This window comes from Erpetoichthys calabaricus, chromosome 1 (genome assembly GCF_900747795.2).
Source record: "Erpetoichthys calabaricus chromosome 1, fErpCal1.3, whole genome shotgun sequence".
Taxonomy (NCBI): domain Eukaryota; kingdom Metazoa; phylum Chordata; class Cladistia; order Polypteriformes; family Polypteridae; genus Erpetoichthys; species Erpetoichthys calabaricus.
The window spans coordinates 192161173-192181790 of NC_041394.2; the positions used below are offsets into that span (position 1 = coordinate 192161173).

The 20618-nt window shown below is 35.3% G+C and overlaps 1 protein-coding gene across 1 annotated transcript in view; it reads right to left on the minus strand.

The window, feature by feature from the left end:
- Positions 1 to 2213: 2213 nt before the first annotated feature.
- Positions 2214 to 20618, minus strand: part of LOC114658458 (ubiquitin carboxyl-terminal hydrolase 15-like) — a 190725-nt gene continuing 172320 nt past the window's right edge. The window contains 5 exon segments of the mRNA XM_028810532.2: positions 2214 to 3857; positions 3859 to 4008; positions 5860 to 5948; positions 11275 to 11378; positions 18225 to 18374. Of these exon segments, the coding sequence (XP_028666365.1) occupies positions 3819 to 3857; positions 3859 to 4008; positions 5860 to 5948; positions 11275 to 11378; positions 18225 to 18374 (532 nt within the window). The 3' untranslated portion in view covers positions 2214 to 3818.

Sequence of the window (20618 nt, forward strand, 5' to 3'; positions counted from 1 at the left end):
TATACCAGTCCAGAAGCTTCAGTTTGTATTAATAACATTTGCTCAGACTACTGTAAACTAGAATGTGGTACCAGACAAGGATGTCCCTTGTCGCCACTGTTGTTTGCAATTGCTATTGAACCACTGGCGGTTCACTGCCGAAATTCTTATCAGTTTAAAGGGGATTGTCAGAGAAGGACTGGAACAGAAAATTTCTCTATATGCAGATGATATGGTCTTATATACATCAGACCCAGAAAACACTGTCCCTGCTGTTTTAACAGCACTAACAGAATTTCAAAAGATATCCGGTCTCAGAATTAATCTGAATAAAAGTATACTCTTTCCAGTGAATTCACAAGCATATAATATTAGATTAGACACCCTACCTTTTACCATAGCAGATCAGTTTAAATACCTAGGGGTAAATATCACAAGTAAACATAAAGCTCTTTATCAACAAAATTTTGCCGTCTGTATGGAAAAAATTAAGCAAGACTTGCATAGATGGTCAACACTTCATCTCACTCTAGCCGGAAGAATTAACATTGTTAAGATGAATATCCTTCCTAAACTTCTCTTTTTATTTCAAACATTCCCATATATATCAATAAATCGTTTTTTAAATAGTTAGATTCAACAAATAACCTCATTCATTTGGAACTCAAAACACCCACGTATCCGAAGAGCGACCCTACAAAGACCTCAGGCGGAGGGTGGCATGGCTTTACCTAATTTTCAGTTTTATTACTGGGCAGCAAACATACAAAGCCATAAAAACCTGGACACAAATAAATGAACATACACAGGCTTGGTCCGCAATAGAAGTAAAATCCTGTAGTACTTCTTTATACTCTCTGCTCTGCTCTCCAATAAAATGTAAGTCATTGCAAATATTCTAATAACCCAATTGTGCTTTACTCACTCAGAATATGAACCAAATTAGAAAGCATTATAAGATGGAAAATCTTTTATCGGTGGCACCGGCTGCAAGAGAACCACCTCTTTCAACCTTCGCAAGTATATCCAGTTTTTAATACCTGGAAAAGTTTTGGGATTAAAATGCTCAGAGATCTTTATATAGACAACATATTTACATCTTTTGAACAACTGCGTTCAAAATTCAACCTCCCAGCTACACATTTCTTTCACTATCTTCAAATTAGAACTTTTGTTAAACAGAAATTACCCGATTTCCCCCCACCTCGCACCCTCCCACAATGCTGGAAAAAATACTGCTCAATTTCGAGGAATTAAACACCATTTCCGCATTATATAAAATCTTATTAGAGTCCCTACCTTTCAAAGAATCCAAGAGGACATTGGGAAGAAGATCTCTTAATCAATATATCAGAAAGGAGTGGAAGGTAGCAAAGCAGAGATTCATTCGAGTTCCATATGTGCAAAGCATAGAATTATTCACCTAAAAATTATATATCGAGCTCATCTGTCTCGCTTAAAAACTGTCCAAAAATGTTTCCCAGGGCAGGATCCAACCTGCGAACGCTGCAACCAAGTGCCTTTCAGACAGCCTTGGTATCACAATCCCTCCTAACCCCATTAACAGCTGTGTTCGGTGTTCTTCCAGACGGACTTGAATTGGAGAAGGACAAGCAAACGGTGATTGCATTCACTACACTTTTGGCACGCAGACTTATTCTGTTTAAATTGGAAGAATTCTAATTCTCCTCTGATAAGCCAGTGGGAAACCAATGTTTTATATTATTTTGAAATTGGAAAAAATCTAATTCTCAGTTAGAGGATCTGTACAAAATTTTTTCAAAACCTAGGCAGGATTTAATCAATATTATTTTAGAATAAGTGAAATAACTATTACCGCATTTAATCCCCTTCTCCATCTCTTATTTACATATATATTTATTTCGCCCTTTCTTTTGTATATTGTTGTCTTATTAAAAAGCCCTAAGCAATTCTCCTTCAGCTAAGCACCTTCTCAGGGGTGGGGTTTGATTTGTCTTCAATTTTGTTGGGTTATAAATTGATCTATTTGTATGGAATGATTACAATGAAAATTAATAAAATAAAAATATTAAAAAAAATTACATCCTTAATTGTTTTTCATTTCTTGTAAAATTTTCTTTGGCATCTTGTAAAGCACTTTCAGCTGCACTGTTGTATGAAAATGTGCTATATACAGTAAATAAATGTTCAGTACAAGGGAATTTTTTTTTTTTTTTTGCACAAAGTAAAGGAAAACATGAAGCAAATCAGAATAAGGCCTTGCATATTTTTATTACCTTTGTATAAATAAACATGCACAGTTCAAATGTGAACCCAAAATAACTCAAGTGCAGACAAAATATGAACTCCTGTCATGCGGGAGTATATATTAACTTTATAAATGTTTTAAATCAAAATATTACTTTAAAATAAAAGAAAAAAACACCAACAAAAAAGTAATGATTACAGTGCAATAGCCATTTCCCTTGATCTTATAATGTCCTGGTTTCATAAATTGCTTTAAGTAATGCAAACATGTAAATAAAATAATTTACCAAATGTGCACTCACAGAGTGAACCCTTTATTTACAATATTTATAGCCTACTATCATACTTTTGTTTTAATTTCTTAAATATTTAATTGCTGCTTTTGGGGTTTAATGCCTTTACGTGTATTGCAGATATGCGCTGAGCAACATGACATATGAAAATCAATGCAAAGTCAATATAGTCAAAAAGAAACAAAACCACACACACCCAAAATTACACTACTTCAAAGGCATTAATCAAATATTGGTACTTTAGCCCCTTTGCATATACTTATAAATAAAAAAATTATTATAACTATGCAAGGGTACTTGTTTGTTTAAACATAATAAATAAATGGTACATTTGTTATACATTTTAATGTTTTGTAAGGCTTTGGTGATTAATTTCTGAATAAAATACATTTCCAATTCAATTCATATATATGCCACCAATAAATACAAACCTAAAATTAAAAACTGAGTAATGCAAGATGCTTTCTATCATACAAATAATTTAACATTTAAATTTTTGAACAAAGAAATTTTACTTTAAATCCAAAAAGCCATAAATTTTACAAAGGAAAGCATAAATTTGGCAACGTGCATCTCAGTCAATAACAAATCTGATAAACCTAAATACTGGAAAAAGGGGCTGATTTTAAAAGAGGTATTCTTAGTCAATATACTGCAAATATTTAAAATTCAAAAACAGTAGCTTTTAAAATGATCACAACCTCATATATGCATGTTTGTGTGCAAATCAGATATACACACATACACACAAGCAAACACATGTTAAGTTGTCTTTCTTTAAAAGAACCATTGACCACATATAGTTTTTACTGCAATTCTAAGGCAACATTATCTCAAAAGTCACAGACAGAAAATTTATAAAACAGCTGCAGTTATTGTGGCACACATTCAACATATTTATGGGATCATGAAAAAATGTGATCATAACTGCTTGTTTTTATCAAGTTATGAGCACTTATATTTTAGTGCTTATATTAAATATTTACATGAGAAAAATGAAATGCAATAAATATAATGCATATTATTGACATTCAAAAAAACTGAAAAATTCAAACATTCTTTTCTTATATCAGAAGGGAACAGATGCACTCTAAAGTCATCAGTCCCCAATTACAATCTTTATTCCAAAGTTTCAAGTGTATATTACCAGTTGTTAAATTCAGTTTTCATTATATTGTGGCATTAAAAAATGCAACCAGCATTGTATCATTGTGCAATTTAAACATCTAACCTATATTCTATTGCCTGTTCAGAAAGAATCATTTGCCAAGGCAAAATTCTGCTAGTAAATTGTTTCTAAAGAATGAATTGTTACATTTAACTAGTGTGCATACAGTTCTCATTGTCTACATCATGTTTCATCATTTTCATTTAAATCTTCATCACTGTCTACTGGAGCACCTACAGTAGATGGAGCACCACTCTTGTTTTTGCGGTCAAGTGCAAAATAGCCTGTTCCAGTGATAGTGTCCTGCCTTTGATAAAAAAGAACATAAGCAGCTTTGGACTGTAAAGATGAAAAAGAAAATTAAGGTATTAGAAAACATGAAAATAGCATTTTTTGTAAATTATACATACTATATTGTTACATTTGTTACTATTGTTACAGACATTACTCTTTGTTTAGTTTTAATCTTTAAGCTTCTGTCAGTCTGAACACTTAGACAATACAGTACATAAAACATGAATATTTGAAATTCCAGTGTCATTTTTTAAAATTTTGACTTATATTTTAAGGTTTCCCATTGTCTAAACATGATTATGTGGCTCATCACATATCTTTAATACATATGTTAATTTCTAGATACACTGGGGTAATATATAATCAATCGTGTCCAAAGTTTATATATATATATATATATATATATATATATATATATATATACATACACACACACACATTGTGGTGTCATGATTTTAAATCTGAGATCAATTCTGTTTATTTACTTGTACATATATTTATATCTATATCTATATATATATATTTAATACAGTATATATATAATATATATATATATATATATATATATACAGTGATCCCTCGCTATATCGTGCTTCATCTTTCGCGGCTTCACTCCATCGTGGATTTTAAATGTAACCATATGTGAATATATATCGCGGATTTTTCACTGCTTCGCGGATGTCTGCGGTCTACAGTACGTGTGCTTCCTCAGTTGATTTGCCCATTTGAATTCAAACAAGGGACGCTATTGGCGGATGGCTGAGAAGCTACCCAATCAGAGCACGCGGGTTAAGCTCCTGGGTGCTGTGCTAACTCTCGAGCGTCTCGCGACCATTCTACGAATGGCAAAAGATCTCCAGACATCAGTTGAAGAATGGGACCCGCAAATGATTCGTTTCTTTGCAATTTAAAAATGCTCTTGACGGCGCCACGGAAGTGTATTGGAACCTCTTTACACAAATGAAAAAGCAGTGCCAGCAACTGCCCATCACGATGTTCCTTACACGCAAAAACACTGCCTAGTACGCCTTCAGTGGAAGACGCGACGGCGGTGCTACACAGTCGCCTGAAGAGGCTCCTTTAGAACAGCTGTGACAGTGCAGTAAATGTCATCGTTATCTGACAAGTTGGTGAGTACCCAAAACTATTTTTCTACGTACTTAGTACATGTATGTACGTTTATTGTAACTGTGCACACGTTTTATACAATTTTTTCCTTGCATTGTTGGTATTTATTGCCGGTGGCCTGTCTTATCGTAATGGCTGTAAGAAATGTGATATCGGAGACGCTCTACAGTATCTTTAAAATAACATTTTGATTTTATGTACAGCATTTACATGTTGTAGATTTTTCACGTATTTTTATATTACCTACTCAATTACAGTATGTTTAAAACTGTATTACGTATTACATAAAACTCCTCAATGATATACGATATGTATGTTTGTGAGTAGTATATAAACTGTGTTTACATACATAATTTCAACAAATCTTACCTAATAACTAAGAGAATACAAAGGGTTTATGCTGTATAACTGTACGGGGAATATTTATAAACCATGTGGGAGACTTTATAAGGACTTAAAATATATAAAAATAACCATATAAACATATGGTTTCTACTTTCGCGGATTTTCTTATTTCGTGGGTGGCTCTGGAATGCAACCCCCGCGATGAAGGAGGGATTACTGTATGTATATATATATATATATATATATATACACACATACACACAGTATTTATGTATCTAAAAATAAAGATACCAATACTTTTTTGCTACTAGAGGGCAAATGGTTGCAGAAAGAAATGCAGGAGGCTATTCTGAACCACTGACAGAGCAGAAAGGTGGGAGGTTGTGGCTACACAATTTCACTGTTATATACTGTAGTATTTACCACTATTTGTTCTTCAGATGCAGATGAAACACTGTTGTCATCAAAATAATACCATTTCCCATTGTCTTTGTTCTTTGCAAAAGCTGTATCTGTAATACAACATAATAGATATTTAGTAGTGACCCAACAAGCATCACTTTGAAAGGATATGAAAGCATTAAGTTTAAAAAATTAAAATAATTTTAACAACTAATAACAGATGTAAACAATAAGAAATAAAAACATTCTTTACATTTTATATTCGTTAGTTGAGACAGTCTTTAAAAGTTTATTATACTGAAAATCTTAGCAGAGACCGCAGACATATAGATTTAATCCGTAACTACAATTAAAATTACTAACTTTATGATTTTTACAGGAGCCCATAAGCATTAAATCTAAGAGATTTTGTTCAACTACATAAAACTAGGGGGGGGGCTCTGTCCCCTGCTCGCTTCGCTAGCCACTTTGCGGCTCTGCAGCTCGCATATGGGGAAGCAGATATACAATTTAAACAGATTGTTATTTTCATGGGAATTGTTACATATGCATAATAGACCTAATTATTTTTCATTACAGCGAGTAATTAGACAACACAACATATAACTGCCTGTGAGTGAATATCGATTCTCTCTAATAAATAAACTGACCTTTTTGAATGTTTGTCCCTGTGATTTGTTAATTGTCATAGCAAAAGCTATACTAATGGGAAACTGTAAACGTTTTAAAACGAAAGGCATATCAAGATCTCCTTTGGTGTCTAATGTTTTCTGCAGAAGATGTACTACATTACCTTTCTTGTTGCCTGTTAAAATTTTTACATGTCAGAAATGTTCGACCAGTTTTGAATACAACCAATCTTGCCCTATTGCATAGCCCATCACTCATATGTAAATTACGCAATAACATTACGATACATCCTTCTTTCAACAGTGATTCGGCTGGTGGAACACCGGATGGGGATAACGGTTATAGATATTCTACGGGATATTGAAAGTTGATGTTTTCATCTTCCGCACAATCACCACCAATTGTTTCAGCATTGTGTGCTGATACGCATTTAACCAATATGCTGTGTAACCGATTGACAATTTTCATGTAAATTCGTTTGACCTTTCTCAGTGCTAGGATTTGCCCGTGTACTCATTTCTTCTGTTAATAAGCTTTCGGGATGAAATCCTTCATTAAGATTTGGACATAATAAGTCTTCTTTTATTGGGAACTTAAAGTAGGGAAAACATAAAAATTTATAAGAACTGAGAGCGCAGGAACTGTGTCTGACAAAAGCATTCACACAAATGAGAGGTGAGTGGACCGTGAGCATAGGCTGTTAACCATAAATAGTTGAGTGGAGGGTGGGACTTGATAAAATCTCTTGGCAATAGTCTCGTTTTGTGGGACTTGAAAAAAATCTCTTGGAAATAGTCTTGTCTTGGCTCAAGATTTTTTTTTTTTTAACAACAGAGATATATCTTAAAGCCATGGGATTAATTTTTATGTATCCAATATAAGTGAATAATCTGACATTTAGAAAATTATTTTTAATCATTTGCACAGTTCTGTTACTTTTCTCTTTTAGAAATGCACCTCAAGTACCTAATCATTTACCCAAAAAAAAAAAAAAACTTTACTGAAAACAGTAGTAATGTAGCACAGAATTAGTATAAATCACCAATGAAAATACATTTTTACCAAATTTAAAAATAAACTGCAGACTCACTGTTACCTTAAGCAATTCACCTAACTCACTTGAACAGCAACTATAAAAAATGAATGTGAAGTCTGAGTGTACTGGCTAGGGAAGTTGACATATAGCCTTTAGAGTATGTTTTGTTGCATTTGACAGAATGCAGGTAGGTGTTGCATTGCTGGAAGAACACTCCTCCCGTTTCATGTAGGAATGGAATCAAAACCAACTGGATGATTTCCCTGACTTAGCACTGGTTACCATCACCTCCACAAACCCGCCAGTTGCCCTATGTATCACAGGTCTCCAGTGATCACATTCACAAGCTTCACTAATTCCTAGGCAAAATGTACTTGTGCCAGTGAAGATTAGTGAGCAGCAGTCATGCTAGGGGACTCATGACCACAGTCCTATTTCAAGATGATCACATAGTGTCGAAGCAGACACTTACGGCTCATGGCCTTCTGATGTGGTGGTCTTGACATGTATATTTCGGTTTGGGCTGTGCAATGCCATGTCTCCCTGTTGTCTATATCCTCCCATCCAATCATTTTGTTATTTGAAAGAAGGACCAACTTGCTTTGTGAATTCCTAATATAAGACCTCGCTCAAACTCTTAAGTGCATGAACTGTGCAACAGTAATATCTACCAGGCATAAAGAACAATTCACAAAATACAGTACAAGACATGGTAACACAAACGACTGTTTGTGGACGTCAAATACGGTCAGCTGTGGTGTGACCTTTGTTGTATTCGATCTCAATAATGTACTTAACTGACTTTGGAACTCTGAAAATGTCTGACCACTATCCTATTTTATTACAGCATTCCAAACTGTGTTCTTTTTGGGTGTTTCTTCATTTTTCAATAGTGTATGAAATGAAATAAATATCTGTGGTTATGAAGTATTGCCACAATAAAATCTGACACTCTCATAATAAAAGACTTAAACAACACACAAAATTGTACACTGTAGTACCATTAATTAATATTTTCTTAATATTCAAAAACAAAGATGAAAAAAAGTATGTGAGCTCTTTGATTCAGAAAATGGTCAGACCTCTTCCAGCAATAACCTCAATCAAAGGCTTCCTGTAGCTACTTATTAGACCTACATACATTTTCAGCCCATTACACTTTACAGAGCCAACTTCTCTTAAGCTTCAGATCACAGGCACATGAACTGATGTTCTTCTATAGAATTTCCTAAAACATCTTGGACATTATTTTTCTCTAAATGTTTGCAACCCTCCCCTAAAAACATGACAATTCCTCCAGTACCCTTCATAGATGGAATAATGTTTTGGTGTAGACTCACAGTTTTGCTTTCTTTGTACGTTTTGAAAAAAGTGAAATTTTTTCATGTGTCCAATGACAACATTTCCAGTAGTATTATGAACAACCAAATGGATGTTAGCACTAAACACCACGTTTGATCAGTATTGTACTTACTGTAAACATGGACAAATGCATTATCATATACAAAAGTTACCTGCATAATTGGCTATCACACCCTGGGGTACTCTGTGTGCACGTATGAGAGGCTGACAACCCTAAAGGAAAACATTAGTGTTACTGGATTTCTTGTATATTTGCTCTATTCTCCATGACTATAGAAGAGGACCAGGTCTTTAGAGATGCTTTTATAGATCTTTATTAGCTTCAAAAGCTCTTTTTTGGAGGTTCTCTGATGTCTTATCATTAGGACATGTTACACTTCAACAGTTCTGTGAGAGATTCACATATTTTTTATCAATCTAAAAAATACTCTGATCTTTATCTAAGTCATAGTAGATAACAATGCTATTCTTACTGCTTTTATGAAACTTACTTTGCAAATTAGCTTCTATTGAGGGTGGCACAGGTGTTATACAAGATAAGTTATGAAGTATGTTGGTGTGCTAATGTAGAAGAATGATCCTAATGCATACTTCAGCAATTTTTCTTAAGCAAAATGTTCTTTAAAGAAGATACGCTCAAGTGATTAGGCAGCTGACAATTTTCTCTTGTTTGGTGATCTTATGGAGAGAGATGTTCAGATTAACTGCATTTATTACTGACTAGCAAAATACCCACGCTTCGCAGCGGCGAAGTACTGCTTTAAAATTTTTATTAAGAAGAAAAGTAAACCTTTTTAAACTGAGGGAAAATATACCAATAATTATTGTTAAGGATCTCTTTGTATACCACGTTGTCAGTTCGGCCCTCCGGTTGTAATATGACCAAGCTGTGCGCTGAGCTTACTCTTGAGCATGCAACGTATAGTTGGCCATGTGAAAAGCAATCTTGCCTCAAATCAATGCCATCCTTTTGTAGGGTCTATCCCTGAGACTTATTGTCATTGCGAAGCAGAGCCTTACTGGAAATTGGAGGCGTTTGAATTGAAATGGGTTTCATCGATAACTTCGCATCCAGCTTTTGAGAGTTTAAACATTCATATATATATCAAAGTGTCCACTACTCAAATCGTCACCTGTGAATCTAAGATGTTTAAGAGGCATTGGCGGTTGTCCAAAGGTGTAAAATATTTGGCCATTTCGGTACACTTGAAAGCGACAACCGAACAATCCAGCGGCAGCCATCAACTCACATGCAGAACCATAGGTGAAGGGCTTAAGCATTTCACTCTTATAGTGCTCCTGTGTAGTATAATTATCTCCTGTACCATCATCAGTCCACACCTTGAACCTGTCCCAGTCATTCAATACATAAGACACTATGTTCCTCTGGATATCAAGAGTGAGCCTGATATGGCCATGCAATATGTAACACAGAGAATGGAAAAGGCAGTTGCCATCTCTGGGAATGGAAACCACTCGGTAAGTGACAGTTCTTTGATCGATGGTGATCACCTCGATAGACATGTTAATGGGGGTACGGTTGGAACGATAAAGGAAATGGGTACCTGAACAATGTAAACTAAGTCTAAAATACCTACACAATAACTATAATCGTAATAAATGAACAATAAAACAGCGGAGAAGCCGTGGATTAAATAAAAAGGCTGCAGTTATCAGCAGGGAGACGTGAATTCCGTGACGAAGCAAGGAAGACAACGAAGAGACCGGAGCGACAGACGGCCTTATATAGGCAGGCAGCCAACTACGTGGGAGGCGTGGGGGTGGGGGACCCAACGCCACCTCACACGGCGACTGAGCTGCAGGCTATGGACGTATATATGTACGCAAGTAGGATTCAGTTAGCGTTGGGAAAAACGTGTACCAATTTCTTGAAGATGGGCCCATAAGTAACAAAGACCGTTGGAAAGTTCAATATGGCGGCCGACAGTGGCGTCATACCACCGAAATAAGTACGTACATTGGTTTCGGTTAGTGCAGGGAAGCCGCCTACCAATTTCGTGAAGATGGGGCCATAAATAAGAAAGTTTAACATGGCAGACGTTGTCGACCCGTTATGACCATTACGCGTAGAATTTCGAAATGAAACCTGCTTAACTTTTGTAAGTAAGCTGTAAGGAATGAGCCTGCCAAATTGCAGCCTTCTACCTACACGGGAAGTTGGAGAATTACTGATGAGTGAGTCAGTGAGGGCGTTGCTTTTATTAGTATAGAAGAATACGCAGATTAAACCAATATTGGCCATGCTCAAAATGGTCAGAAATAACTTTGAATTGGGTTCCACATGAAAGATTTGAACATTTTGGGCGAATACACCTAAACATCATTTTCTGCAGCATTTATAGAAATGAGCAATGCTACATAAAAAAGGATATAGAATTTCTTCTTACAGTGTCCACCTCCCATTCCTCCATAATGGTTGGAAACTGCAATTAGATCATAACGACAAGGGCCAGCATTTGGATTGATCAGGAACTCAGAAATGTCCAGGTCACTGTAATAACAAATAGAAATAAAAAATAATAGTTTAATAAGAAAAACACAATTCTTAATAAAGAATAAAATGCACTCTCCAAAATTGCTACAGGTATCATTTTAATTTACTTTAAACAATTTACATTAGCTGTAATTTACATTACATCACTGCGTGTAGTGTCTTGTTCTGGAAGTTCTGCTATACTTTTTTCTTAATTTTTACCGTCAATATGTGAATGCTGCAGAATAGCAATGATGATTCTGGCACGCGATCTTACTCAGCATGTGGTGCTTGTCCATCTGCATCAATAGCGCAACATGAAATGAAAGTCATTCACTCTGCTTCTATAAGTGGTTTGATTTTAATTGTTCTCATGTTAATCTCTGCAGTTTGAAAAGCTAGTGTATACATGAAACAATGTGTATGAAAATATGGGACAAATCATGTCCCTTATTGTATTATTACCTGTATTTTTTGGGTCAATACATGATGACACAGTATTACAAGGGAAGAGTGGTGATTCTACTGGTATATGTGGATGAAGACCATTATTAACAAACAACACATGAAACAATCAAGCACTATTAATATTTTTGGATTTATTTGGCACGGTTTTATTAAGTGTAAAGTACGGTCAAATTGACTGGATTAAATTAATGCATTTATGGGTTGCGTTAAAAAAATTTAATAGAAACTTTTAATGTATTAATCGCACATGTTAATGCCGATTAATCAGCAGCTCTAATTTTAAGATATCTTATATTAAAAAATACCAAACCTATCCTTTAAGTCAGTTATTTCTTCACAATTATGACAGACATTAAGTTGCCACATGAAACTGTGTTCTAAAGTGAAGCATTTTTAAATTTTACAAATTTTTAAAAACATCAGGCCTTTTCTTGCAATTTAAAATAGGATTCAAGGGGCACCAGTCCAAATGTGCAAACAAAAGGCATAAAACGTACTGAATATGTTAATTTTGAAACAGCAAACGTTTTGACTTAAGAAAATTTGCTTTCTGCGGTATGTTTAAAAAAACAAAAAGAAACTGGATGTAACACCTTTGCTGACAGATTCTTGGTACTATTTTTCTTGAGGAATGAATATATATCCTGTTCTCTTACCTCATGGGTGTCCACAGATGTACAACCAATTGCCAGTTATTTGTGCCCTTACCATTGGTTGAGGCCTAATATGTTCCTCCTTTCTCTGCAATTCTGTTTCTTCAACTATTATATTCTGTCAAGGCTAGTAAAAAATGATGCTCTGCATAAAAGTGTGCACAGTGTCTGTTATGGAGGCAAAGCTGACAGTATGCAATGAAATCGTCTAATTTGAGTGGGCATCTGCCATCAGATCTGATTCTACATGATTCAAAATGTGCTTCAAATCATGTTCTTTACATGCATTGCTGGCACACATACTGAATCTCCTATAGACACACTATGAAAATCATTTTTCTTTCACTAAATGATATTTTGTATATTGTTCCACATTATATCGGTGCTACCAGCTATGGCCATTGTGTAATATTTGATGTGTGTTAATATGAAGCAAAGAAACTATTTATTGTTGCTATATACTATATACATTGTTGGGTCGGCTATGTTTAGAGAAGATGCTGCCTTCCAGAACTGTGCTCTTCTCTCGTAGCTTGCTCCATCCACGCTGTACAATTTTCTCTGTGTTGAAACGGGTGCATGCTGTTTGCTAATTGCTCCAAGTCTTTGAAAAATGATGTAATACTATTCACAGTGATTTTATATATGGTTGTATCTAACTGGAATCATGAATTGTAGATCCATACTTTTCACCTGGTGCATTCTTTATTATATTTTTTCATAGCTTAAATTGCATTTTGAGTGAAATACAAAAATTTTGCAACGGACTACGTCTACAGAGGTAGGGGCATCACATGCATAAAATTGGACCAAACCTAAAGAAATTCTCCTTAAAGATGGGTACAGACTCTGCAGAGGTTAAAAGACACAGCAGCAACTACTGAGTGGCTGGCATAAACACACAAATCCCTCCCTATGAGGGATCCGAAAACAAGTACATCTTTGTTCATTTCACACTAAAGCACATGTCTCTCTCTCCAGATGTCTGCAATGAACCCTTAACTTGAAAATAGAGTCTAGCTGGCCAAGGAAAACTGATCAGTACAGGTTTTCAGTGTTAGATCAAAATTTATTTTTCCTGTAACTATAAGAAAGGCTATGTGAACATAGCCACTAACTACCTGACTGATAAGGTGTATATACATTCTTGTCATTAAATAATTATATAACAAAGAAAACAAAAAAAAATTCAGTATCACCAACTTTAAATTTGCACTTTGTAATATTTAAGAGCTGTATATCTACTGTAAATATTGTACATTGTTCTGATGTTCAGTTTTGTGTTTTACACTATATTATTTTGTATTTTAATGTAACTATATTTGTAAACACTATCTGAAAATGCTATGCCATTTGAACATTTTTTATTTTTCGATCTTGCCTGTCCTTGGGGTTATGGTACATGATACCTAAAATTCAAATAGTGATGTTTTCAGAAATTAGATTCAACCATAACCTCATTTATTTGGAAGGTGGCATGGCTCTAACTAACTTTCAATTTTATTACTGGGCAGCAAATATACAAGCTATAAAAGCCTGGACATGGACACAAATAGATGAACGTACACAGGCTTGGTCGGCAATAGAAATAACATCCTGCAGTACACCTTTATATTCTTTGCTTTGTACTCCAATAAATGCAAGTTATCACCAATATACTAACAACCCAATTGTGCTTCACTCACTCAGAATACGGAACCAATGTAGAAAGCATTTTAAGATAAAGAAGCTTTTAACTGTGGCACCTCTGCACGAGAACCACCTTTTTCCACCCTCTCAAACATATGCAGTGTTTAATGTCTGGAAAACATTTGGGATTAAATCACTCAGAGTTCTGTACATAGACAATGTCTTTGCAGCCTATGAACAATTACATTCCAAATTTAACTTCCCAGCAACATATTTCTTTCACTACCTTCAAATCAGAAACTTTGTTAAACAGAACCTGCCCAATTTTCCTAACCTCCCACCAACCTCTATGTCGGAAAAAATACTGCTCAGTCTTGAGGACACAGACAGCATTTCTGTAATATAAAACCATTTTACAATGCCTCCCTTTCAAAGATCCAAGAGGACAGTGGGAAAAGGATCTCTCACTCAATATTTCAGAAAAGGAATGGAAAGTAGCAATGCAGAGAATCCACTCGAGCTCCATATGCACAATACAACTATTCAACTCAAAATTATATATCGAGCACATCTGTGTCACTTAAAATTATCCAAAATGTTTCCAGGGCGAACGTTGCAATCAAGTTCCAGCCTCACTGCGCCACATGTTCTGGACCTGCACCAAATTAACATCATTCTGGACTAAAATCTTTAAATGCCTTTCATACAGCCTTGGTGTCACAATCCCTCCTAATCCACTAACAGCTGTGTTTGGTGTACTTCCAGATGGGCTTAAAGTGGACAAGGACAAACAATCTGTAATTGCCTTTTACACTATTAGCACGGAGACTTATCTTGCTCAACTGGAAGAATCCTAACTCTCCTATTCTAAGTCAGTGGGTAACTGATGTTATATACTATTTGAAACTGGATAAAATCAAATTCTCACTTAGAGAATCTGTGCAGAACATTTTTAAAAACCTGGCAGGGTCTGATTAATAACATTTTAGAATAAGCTTTTAAAGCACTGAGGAAGTAGATTCTCTCCCCCTTTTTTTCTCCATTTATCATTATTCACTTATTAATTCATCTACTTACTTATTTTTACTAGCTTTAAGTTTTACTCTGCTGGCTTAGCGCTCTTTCTCGGGGTGGGGGTTGATTTGTTTTTGATCTTATGTTTGTAAAAATTGACTTATTTGTATGGGAAAAAACCCCCCAAAAAATAAATAGTGATGTTTTCATGTATGAATGTGTGTGTGTGTGCGTGCGCAACAGAGCCAAAGACAGATTCAACCTCATTTAAGTGGTTACTGGAATATAAAATAAACACTTTCACAAAGGTATAACGATACAAGTGTGCTTTTATTCAAGAATAAAACTCAATAACAAAAAATTAAAGTGACAACAAGATACCAAGCAGACATGATTCACCAGCATTTGGGTGTCATCTTATACCCCTTCAGCGATATCTTTTACAGGTAGCAAAGCTTTACATCGGCTGTTACAGACTGAAATCAAATGCTTCTTCTTTGTAGGTATATACACTATCAGCATGGCACTGCCAGAACTAAACATTAGCGTGGCGAACTGCTCACATACTATAGTGACTTTCACTGCAGGTGGAAGTTCCTGTCGCAATTCATGTTGCCAAGCAGAGTTGTGTTGCAGTGCATCAGTTTATTAGCCAGTGAAAGAACTGTGAAGAAGCTGTCTGTTGTTATGGTTCTGCCTTTGTCCAGAAATGGCTCCATAAGCTTTATGACCACAGACTTAGAAAGTCTTTGCCTTGGGTTGTAACTCAAAACACAGTTCTCAACATAACGCTGCCAGATGTCTGAAACTGCAGTAAATCTGTCGTTTTTCAAATGTTCTGCAATGGTGTCTTTGTTGTCAAAGTGCAAATGTCGCATGGTAGTCTGATAGCGGTCACGGGACATCGTATCTTTGATTGTCAGTACAACAAATAGTTCTGAGCAGGTGTCAGCCACAGCACCAACTATAGTTATCACTGCTCTTGTGAAAAGAATGAAGATAAATGCCATCAACTTAGACAGGGAAAGGCAACTTCGTTGTACCACGTGAACGTCACTGACAGAATAAAACTGAATAATATAAAAACAAGCACTAACTTTTACACGTTGCCAAAATTTACATCGGGTGTTACAGACTCAAATCAAATGTATGTTTTTATTATATTATAGTAATAATAATATCAGCAGCTCAATACTAGCAGAACCAAGACTTGAACCCGGTACCTTTGGTTATAAGGCAGCAGTTCTTACCTCTGCGGCATTCAAAAATACACATCAACTTCCTGTTAATTGACATTTGAGCTCGAGTTTTTAACTCATTGACAGCAGCATGTAAATCAAATGATTTTTTTTTTCTTTGGCTGTATTCTTGAATAAAAGCGCACATGTTTATTTGATATTTGGACTGAAGTCTTCACACATTATACAGTTCATGTCATTATTAGTATAACATGGAATATGTTTTTGCTTTAGGTATGTGTTCAGCATTTTTTGCCTTGCATTTGCTTTCATCTTACACTTACCCAGATCTTTGTAGACATGGAACACACATGAAATGCATGTATTCCAAATAACAATATACTGTATTATTTACCCTATACAACTCCAGGCGCCTAGCACGCAGATAAGGAGCCTTGAGCTGGAGAACTTTTTGCCCGAGTTAAGATCGGTTAGGGGGCAGAAGTGGGGGATGGGATAGCAGGCTGCTTGCTGCTTGTGCTGACTGACACATTTACAAAACAAAAGACACTGATGGAGATGAAGGAATTTAAAGTGGGCCAGGATTACGAGTAGGCTTCAGGGATTCTAATGTTAAATTCCTATGCACCTCTCCATTAGCGACTTTTGTTTTACAAATGTCAAGCAGCAGGCAGCCTGCTGTCCCATCCCCCACCGACACAGCTTTAGTTGTACACCAAGTTCTCCCAACTCAAGTCTGTTTATCTGGGTGTTAGGTACCTTGAATTGTATAGGGTAAATAATATATTGTTATTTGGAACACATACATTTCATTTGTGTTCTGTGTCTACAACAATCTGTGTTAATGTAGGATGACAGGAAATGTAAGGCAAGAAATGTTGAACACATAGATAGAACAGAAGCTTTTTTCATGCTCTACTAATAATTGGCAAAATGCTGACATGAAGTGTATATATAATATGTGAAGACTTAAGTCCAAATATCAAATAAACACTTTAACAAAAGACACAGATATAACAAAACAGTGCGCTTTTTTTCAAGAATTTAACCAAAGTAAAAGAAATTGGGATAGGGTACGACACACACACCCATATACAGTATGTCTGCTTGGCTGGTGTAGAGGTAAGAACTGCTGTCTTGAAGTCGAGAGTCAATTTTTTTTTGCCTCCTACAAATGCCATAAAACCTTCCAAGAAGACAGTAAAGGCTTATATGACACCTGAGCTATAGTTAGGTTGAAACTTATAGTTCTGAAAATTAAGTTGCACAACTTAAAAGGCAATTTTTATGTGTTATTATTATTACTGATTTAGGCCTTAATTTGGGGCTATATATATACCTTTTGTAAAGTACTTTGTAACTTATATTTTTTTGTATTTATTTATTTATGCATTTCAGACAATGTTTTCTTTAAAACCCAGAATGCAGTATGGCACTTACATGCACCAAATGGGTTTAGTTTTGACAAATTATTTTATTTTATGCAATTAAAGCTATAAAAATGTTGTTTTTCCTAACTAGGACATCAATGAGCTGTTAATTTTAAGAGAGATGTTTTGTTTTCTTTTTTGGGTATTTACTATTGCTTTTCACAAAAGTACTTCTTATCTGATTACTAGATTAATCGATGGTATAATTGGTATAATAGTGGATTACTCAAATAATGCTGCAGCCCTACTTGCTTTCCAAGCTAAATAAAAGAAATCTACAAAAAATTCTTTGGCTTTCAAACTATAGTCTTCTTATCTAGTAAGTCACCATAAATTTCAAAATATTCTTTATAAAAATACCAATCCTTTTTTTAATTATTTAAGTGAAATAAGAATAAGAAAACAACAATAAATGCCTATATTAGGTTACATTTAATCATTTAAACAAAGAAATCCATGAAAAAATAGTACCTTATGGGAAAATCAACTAATGTATCTAATTTGTCTCTCATATATCTGCTGTAGGAAAATCGTTTCAGGTGTACCACAAGAACAGGTGGCAATGACCAAAGATCTAGTTTTTTGGTGGCTTGCTGATGTTGTTTGCAGTTTGGGCAGTACCTAGAAATGAAAAAGTATAAAAATGAAACAATTATACATTATGCAGCATATTACAGTTGTCAAGCAATAAGAAATCCTTTATCAGATATATATCTTTTCTGATCATAAACAAAAGAGAAAAAAATTTTGTCTTTTTTTAAACATGTCTCTTGAAGACGGTTGTGATAAATGCAATTAGGTCCATGGTAATGAGCAGTTTTAAATGCATAAAAACAGCATGCTTAACCTTTGTGGGGGGTGCAGGTGCCCACACGTGAAGCATGCGCATATGGCTCTGGTGGTCAACTGTGGAAATTGGCTTGCTACATTCACATGCAGATTAGTGTAGTTCAGCCAGTTGCCTCATCAGCACTCCAAAGTTCCGTGATTGCAGCACCTGTGCCTGATTGGAGAATAAAAAAGGAGCCTGAGCAGGAAGCAGGGAGAAGGGAATACAACAGAAGGGTGAGAGAGGGAAGATGCAGAGGTTTATATGAAAGAAATGGCGAGACAGAGAGAGGAGGGGGTGTGAAGTCAAATGGAGGCAAGCAGTCAAGGATGTGAGTCCCGGAAGAGGAGCGTGTGGCCGGTGCTTGAGGGATAAGAGTAGCTCCTACTGAGCAACCCCAATGAGAAGGGGCGACTAAGTGCTTGAAGTGGGCTCCTGTGTGAGGCCTCCGAAGAAGGGAACCTGAGCCTGATTAAATGGTTGACTGCACCTGCTTAGGAACATCTCCTCTTGCTGTAGAAACCCTATTGGGGTAAGCAGAGGAAATGTCAGTTTTTAAAGAGAAGCACTTGAGTTTTATGAGTGTTTTAAAGGATGGACAGATTTTGCCTGGGATTTTTATTATTTATTGTTGGTTTTAACCTCCATGATAAAGCACCTGTTTTTATTGGGATTATTTGTTTGTTTATAAAGGCTGGAGACTGCACATTTTTACTTTGTTGTTTGAAGAATAAAAATAATATTTGCATTTTGCATCATTCTCTTGCTGTGATGTGTGTCCTCCTTGACCTGGCTACATGACTATTGAAGGTCTCAGGTTTAAGAGGGTTATGGCAGTTGACTTAAGACAGTTACTGTGGCACTGGTAATTATTAAAACACAAAATACTAACAATTCAACACGTTAATCCTTTTCTATACTGCCCATCTGTATTGTACTGATGTAGTTTTGGCTAAAAGGAGATTACTGCACTTGACAAAACTTCCAAAACTATACATTACATACACTAGAGAGGAATAGCTTGATTTCTTTACTCTTTCAAAGTACAATCTTTCACGAGAAATGTTGCATTACAAATTCTGTAACTTGGCAATAGCTAAAGACATATACCGTACATTGTTCTCTATAATTAAAAACTGTGAAAATGGGGAAAAAAGATGGTAAGTCAGTGGGAGGTCACTGAGATGCCTTACAGTGTACATAAACACTTGAAATATGCAATTCTGTGTTGTACTACAAATAGCACATTCCTAAAGTTTACTAGTTTTACAAAAAATTAAAAATTGCTCCTTGAGGAAACATGGGTTTTCCTTGTATTTTGATCAGATTTGTAAAGAAATTGTCATAGTTTGGCAATATTTGCTATGTATGTTTACAATTTTATGTTTAATTTAAATTCTACCATTGCAGGTGCAAATAACTGGGTTAAAATTTTCATGCCATATATTTTGAGAAGCTATTATTTTATATAGGTTTTTGTAAGTACAGTACAAAAAATCAGAATAAGACTTTTGATTTTTTTTAAGTTTATGATATACTGTATGAGGTTAATTGCTGCATATTGCATTAAGTTGACTGGTGGAGGTATGATAAGAAGATTTTGTGGATTTCACTTTTCCATTTAGAGACAAAATCTCAGCATATCTGATTTTTTTTCCTATCATTCTTTGTGAACTAATAGAGAAACATGCACTTTTAGAAACCTTATTTTTAACTTAACCATTCATCATTAAGTTAACTTTCAACTATTTCATTTTTTGCAGATGAAAGCTGACACACTCATTGTCTAACATTTTCAACTTATAAATGTAGATGGATGGTCCTTTCATTTGTTAAATTCTAAACATAAAACTGAAGATATAAAAAACCCCTCAATTTCTGGTAGAGAAAACTCCCTATTTAGCAACCTATCACAAGCACCATGATCTCTCTCAGGGTTTTAAGGTAATATGAGAGCATGTGAACCAACCTCAACACCCAAGCAAGCTTGCTCTTAAGTCTACTGACAACAATGTGATTAAGTCTGCTTTACCTGG